Below are 6,536 nucleotides of genomic sequence, written 5' to 3' on the forward strand. Positions count from 1 at the left end.
TGACAGATCGGGACGGACACACAGAGGAACATCAGAGAACCACTGGGAGAGGAAAACAGGCAAAAAGACTTTAATTCGTGCGCAACGGCGTACCTAAAAATCATTAATGGAAAAGAGGAACCTGAAATGGAAAAGAAGAGTGCCCTTTGTAACAATAAATATGCAGTTGGAGACAAACCTTTTGATAAGTCTGCAAAAAGTAACAATACAACCTTTGGCAAGAAATTTTTTTCCAAATGGTGTTAACCAGCCGTTGTTGACGAGAGATTTCTAGTATTAGGCTACGTAAGAAAAATGCCCTGATTCCCATCAACTTCCAGAAGTCCTGTTGGGAATCCAGACACTGAGATTTTAATTAAGTTTTCGATTAGCGTGTGTTTAATATGTTGGAAAAGATATAGAGTAAAAAGGATTTGAAGGACAGAATTACTGGCAATGGAAGTAACAGGAAAATATTAAAACAGGAAAATGCTGTTATCAACAGGGAGTGCAAGTGACAGATTCGTCAAAACAGAAGAGAGAAAAAAAGGCTGGGGGTTTGATCACGCCAGATTTAAGCCTCCTGTCAGTAGGTGCAAATTTCATTTAGAAAATGGACAAAAATCTTTCAGCTGAAACAAAGGAGTCCTTGCTGACTTAAAAGAACTCAAGCCTATTCCGCCGTTCGTTTTTAAGGTTCTTATTTATTCAATATTTGAACCTAATAGACCTAAGAATCTGTTTGTTTTGATACATTTGTTAAAGCACATTTCAGAGCGTTTTTTTTTCTTCTTTTTCTTTTGTTTCCTACGATGGTGAACTCGGAACACCCATAAGTACGAAGTTGACATCAGTGGTTCAAAGGAAAGATTTTCTTTTAACAACGTCGAAGATACATCGCGATAAAATGCCTTCCTCTTCTTTGATGATCGAAATGTATTATTTTCTTTCATCTCTTCGCCATAATGATATCAAATATAAAAAAAAAGCTGTTTTGAAATCATTGCTTTTGCTTGTTTGATTGCAGATGGTCTTCGTAAGAATATTGACAACATAATGAAGAAACCTGTCGTTTTCATGCGTTATTTTTTCAAAATAGTAGCTGTAGTGGTTTTGGTAAGTTTCAGTTATGCTTGACTGAAAAGTTCCCAAGAACGACCATAAAACAGCTAACAAAGCGAAATATTAACTAAACATATTGAACGCGAGACCTGTGAAAATGTCTGTTCGGCAAAAAGAACATCAGATTTATAAATTAATCAGAAGTTACAGCATTCGAACACGTTCGTCTTGCACATGTTTTAGATTCGAGTCGTCCATCATACCCTTCTTCTAAAAGCTTCCGCTTATATCTTAGAAGTTTAAGATCCAACAGTTCATTGCCAACCTTTGAGAGGTCATTCAGTCCTTCACCTATCTGTAGGAGGCGTATCCTTCGAGATATAGAAAATAGAGATAGTTCAGCTCAAGACATTTCTCTAGAACCCGACTAAGATCATTTTCGACTTCATTTCAAAACCTTAACAGTTTTGGCAGCGTTTAAAATTCTGAGTGCGATGAAATCTTTCGTTGACGTATCTAGGGTTAGCAAATAGGGATCTCTCCTAGATAGCATCCCCCAAAAAAGTTCGAGAGTCGTTATCTAGGAGTATTATTTCCTGGGGTCATTATCTTTAAGATATTTACAGTCTTTCGTTGATGTTTTTACGGTTATCCTCAAAGGGTTTGTACTAAACACGCCTCAAAGGTTGATACGTACCGGGTTAAAACCCTTGGGGGTCAGTCACCCTCTCGGAAAGATCGGCAGGGAGACAGAGCACGATCATTTGTCCCGTTGATGAAACAGTAACAGGATTTAGGCTCTTTACAGAGATTGCAGATAATCACGAAGAGTGCTGCAGATATTCCTTACAGCTGGCTTTTGTTTCCTTTTAAGGGCAAAACAGATTAACTTAACAGCTACGTGTAACCTCATTTAACGTAATAATCGTACTTCATTTATCTCATTTTAAGTTTCTATATGAATATAGTCAGGAACTTTGACTGGATCACACTATTTATTTTTTCTTTCGTTCTTGAACAGAAGAAATCTAAATACTTACATTCTATATATCTATAAACCATGGGTGTCCGCACATAGGGGCAAGGGGGGTCACTTGTCCCCTCCTGAAATCCTGAAAATTATACACACGCAAATATATATATATGTATATACATATATATACATATATAATAATATACATATATATATATATATATATATATATATATATATATATATATATATATATATTATATATAGTAAGCGCTGATACTATTTTATAGTTAACCTGTTAGTTTAAAGGGTCAAAAGTGTTTGCTTGATACTGGAAACTATCCAAGTCTGCATTAAGATTTGGCCCCTTGGAAAGTACGCTACGACAGCCATGCTATATATTGAGGAATGTAAAACTCTTGTAAGGATTTCACATATGTATTTAAAAAAGTTTGAGCGAGCCCTGGGTGGCTCCATACATGCAAAGAATAGAATACATTTATTCAGAATAAGTTACAATTTTTGCTCATTAGAAATAAGCAATGAATAAATTACTTTCAAATAAATAGTGCAATAATGAATAAATAAAGAATAAATATATATAAGTTCATTTCAAATAAATAGGCTGTCACAATAGTTTTAAAAATAACTTGTGATTTTGGCTTATGCTACAAATTATATAAATACCAATAAGCGATTCCACATGAAGATAAACGATATCAAAATGCAGTGAGCACCAGGCATTATGTAAACATCTGTGATGTCTCAACAAATATGGCTTTTTGAAAAACTGATCCGCTGAAGTTTTTCCTCATAGAAACTGACTCCTTGAGCATCAAAAGAATGCAGATGAAAACTGGGAGAGGAAGAACTCATAGACAAGATGTTAATGCAAAACATGAGAACATATGAAAAAGATGAATGATGAGTTAGTATGACGTAGATGAGATCACTGCAGATCAACACATCATCGCACCACACTTTCGAGAACGCACCGGAAGTTGCCCTCTGTGAGGTCCTTCCTCAGGCCGTCAAAATCTGACCTGGAGAAGCGCGGGAAAGATTCCACTGCCACGGACAACTTCTCTAGGGAGGGAAGCACCATGAGCCGGCTAATGCCTTTTTGACTGAGCGTGCCAGCGCCGAGGTAGATGGAAGATAACCTTTGGAATGAGTTGTATTTTAACAGAGTGATCAACAGCTGCTCTGTCATGGCATCCTGACTTATGTCGAGGTGCAAGGAATCTAGGCAGCTATTACCGACTAACAGACGTTCTAAAATTGATGGATGAACATCTGACTGTGAGATTTTCAACTTGGTAAGTTCTGGTAAAGTGGCATGTTTCATAGATGAGAGAAGGTCCTCAGGTTTCACGTCTATATGGACATTGGCCATTTCTAAACTTCGTAGACCAAGAAAAGTCGCTTGGATGGCCTTTATAACTTCGTATGATATGGATGTCAAGGTTTCGTATTCGATGGAAAGTCTGTGCAGATTTGCCCCAACAGATTTTATTGCTAAGAGAATATCGGCCTCTGGGACATTTCTTAGCGTGAGACTTTCTAGATTTGTGAACGAAGATAAGAGTTGTAGGGCGCGGGAGCTGCCCTCGGTGCTCTCTATCATCAAATGCCTCAGATCGGGACACAGCCTTTGAAGCGATAAAAGGACATCTGATGTTGGTCGCCACAGTTCTGTGGAAGTCAAGGCGAAATGTAATGGCTCAGAAGGAGTAAGATGTTGAAGGAACAAAAGTGATTTGTAAGCTGGTTGGGCATAACGTAAACTTCTCAAATTCCGAAGGTAGTGAAGTAAAACTACGGCACCACAGGCGCCGATGAAAGGAGAATCGACAGAAAGATGTTTAAGATTCTGGTGTGGTATGTTACTGATTTCTTCTTGGCTTTTCCCTTCACACATCATTTTTCCGAGAGTTTCTAAATCGTACTGGGAGCCCAGAAGGGCTTTCATCACTTGCCTTTCATTTACAGAGGTGTTGTCTAGTTGGAGAGCGCGCAGGCTACGTCGTGGGCGTTTCTCAAGGCTTGCCAATACTTGGCTACAGATTTCCCCTGATACTTGAATTGTGTGCAGTCTAGGAGACCTCCTAAGAATTTCTGATATGATATTCTGTTCCATAACAACTCCGCTTACTCTAATACTTTCCAGAAGAAAGTGATTTTTGTCTTCCACCTCCATCAGTAACAATTCACAGTCTTCTTGCCCAAGGTAGATGGATTCTTCGCTGTCAGGTGAGGTGGTCAAGACAAAGGTCCTGACGTCTGTGAGTAGGTGGAGAAGGATCATATTCAATACGTGATGAGAATCTTCTACCTTTTGGAGAGCTACGACCTCTTCCACAATAGCAGTCCTCAAATTCAAGGGATAGGAAGTTTTCAGACTATGGCAGACGTTTCTGAGATTATCCTGTAAAATAGGAAAATGTTCTTATTTGGATAGCAAGATATCATCAGCATAACATCAGACACCTTAATGATATCCTACACTCACGAGAACAAGTTGCTAGTTTGTCAGTCATCAGATCCTGGGGATTATGAGCAATAAGAAGTTACCGAACAATTCGTGAACATGACGAATTTTCTTAGAGATGACCATGCCAATTATTTCAAGCATAGACCATGCGTACCTTACAGTGTCTGAAGTCCATGTTGACAATCGATCTCGCTATGGACGTTTTACCGGCGGAGCATAATTTCCGGGGATTTTTATGAAGAGCAACATGCTGCCAGTCTGTAAATAATAATAATAATAATAATAATAATAATAATAATAATAATAATAATAATAATAATAATAAGGGAGGAGGCTTTCTCTAAGGGCAGAAGCGTTGAAAATAATGGCTGTCTCCACGGCATCCAGTTTGTATAGAGTCTTCTCTATTCTTGTCAATATCTTCTTTCCATCAGCGTGTAGCTGGTGTATCAAGTTTCCAAAGGACATAAGAAGTTTTCTTGTTATTTCGGTTTTAGTACATCTGACATTTCAAACGCTCTCTGGCGATATGTTCAAAGGGTGAATGATCTGACATGGGTATAGATAGCAAGGGGGGCGGTACAGTTGACAGGTGAGTTGGGATCTTTTAACGTCCTTTGGATACCTGATACACCAGATACAAGCTAATGAAAAGAAGATAAAGAAAAATAGAGAAGACTATATAACCTGAATGCCGCAGAAACTGTCAATAATAATAATGATATAACAATAATAATAAGCTATATTTTCAACATGCTATGCTTGAAGTGTAACACTATGGGCAGGGGAAATTTTGAAGTCTCCCAAGTCTGTACAACAAAATTATGTTTTTGAAAGTTCTATCAAGAATGTAAATAGAACTGTCCAAGTATCATACTTACTGCAAGAAGACTGCTCTTCTTCTATTGCGCTGCGTGTACAAGGAGCCATTCTGGCTTTGACTTTCAAATATTGTGAAATAGTTCTTTCGTTTCTTGGTGATTTACCAAACACTTCAGCAGAGAGCTTCGACGTCAAAACGTTCACTGCATCACTTGCACTTCAATAGCGGAGGTCCAGCTTCCGCGCGAACTTATATATATATAGAGAGAAACCCGGCGTGAGTTACGTCCGTTGGTGATCTCGACCTCGGACGCGGATGTCTGACGTTGAGCAGAACCCGAGAATCTTTCGGTCGGATTACCAGAAATATCTCCCTAAGCTGCTTAGGTCTTTAAGAATTTCGCCATGAATAGCTCGAATTTCGGATACTGTCATGAATACTGGGTCACCTGATGCGGATGTGAGAATATGAAATATAACACTTTCTTGAGTCTATTAATATCATAAAAGAGAAAGTTTTGCTTGTTTCGTCGCCAAGCTACAAGTCGTCTGTGGGACTACCGAATTATCTTGATTGGTCTTTCTCACGTCTGGTTACTTCGCTATCGTGTTACGTAGATAAATCTGATGTGGTCAAGAATAAATTCAGAGGCATTGTTCTTGTAACTATAGAAGCCTTATATAATTAAATTCTTACAACTGACGAGGAAAACCAGCTAAATATTGATGTGTAAAAATATAACCTTAGTCTCTATGAAGAATTTTGCTTTTTTTGCGAGTTGACAACGATCGAAAGGTTGTTTACCAATTTCCACTAGCTATAGATGAGTAACATTCAGATTTACCCGTTTCTCATAGTCTGTGACTTCTCATACAATCTTTTCGTTACACATTGTAGTTTTCCGGAGGAGAAAACTATTGAAATAGCTATTTGTCTGTCCGTCCGCACTTTTTGTGCCCGCTCTCAGATCTTAAAACTACTGAGGCTAGATCTAGTGCTGCAAAGTGGTATGTTGATCATCCACCCTCCAGTCATCAAACATACCAAATTCCAACCCTCTAGCCTCAGTAGTTGTTTTATTTAAGGTTACATTTAGCCATGATCGTGCGTTTGGCACCTCTATAGGTGCCAACAACACAGGCCACTACCGGACTGTGGCTGAATGTTTCATGGGCCTTGGCTGAGAGTTTCATATCGCATTATAT

General features: G+C 38.5%; 1 protein-coding gene across 1 annotated transcript; it reads right to left on the reverse strand.

The window, feature by feature from the left end:
- Window positions 1–2,445: 2,445 nt before the first annotated feature.
- Window positions 2,446–5,560, reverse strand: LOC135205506 (uncharacterized). Its single transcript, XM_064236281.1, has 3 exons — window positions 5,390–5,560; window positions 4,663–4,766; window positions 2,446–4,442 (listed from the first exon to the last, which is right to left on the reverse strand). Exons 1-3 carry the CDS (start codon window positions 5,436–5,438, stop codon window positions 2,982–2,984), a joined length of 1,614 nt encoding a protein of 537 aa, XP_064092351.1. The 5' UTR covers window positions 5,439–5,560; the 3' UTR covers window positions 2,446–2,981.
- Window positions 5,561–6,536: the final 976 nt, after the last annotated feature.

Source organism: Macrobrachium nipponense, chromosome 11, assembly GCF_015104395.2.
Source record: "Macrobrachium nipponense isolate FS-2020 chromosome 11, ASM1510439v2, whole genome shotgun sequence".
Taxonomy (NCBI): Eukaryota; Metazoa; Arthropoda; class Malacostraca; order Decapoda; family Palaemonidae; genus Macrobrachium; species Macrobrachium nipponense.

Bases quoted from the DNA above. Each gene is read 5' to 3' on its own strand.
- LOC135205506 (XM_064236281.1), bottom strand. From the start codon at position 5,438: ATGGCTCCTTGTACACGCAGCGCAATAGAAGAAGAGCAGTCTTCTTGC. The intron at 4,767-5,389 runs GTAAGTATGATA...TATTATTTACAG, and splicing joins AGAAGAGCAGTCTTCTTGCA to ACTGGCAGCATGTTGCTCTT. The intron at 4,443-4,662 runs GTACGCATGGTC...CCTATTTTACAG, and splicing joins TGGACTTCAGACACTGTAAG to GATAATCTCAGAAACGTCTG.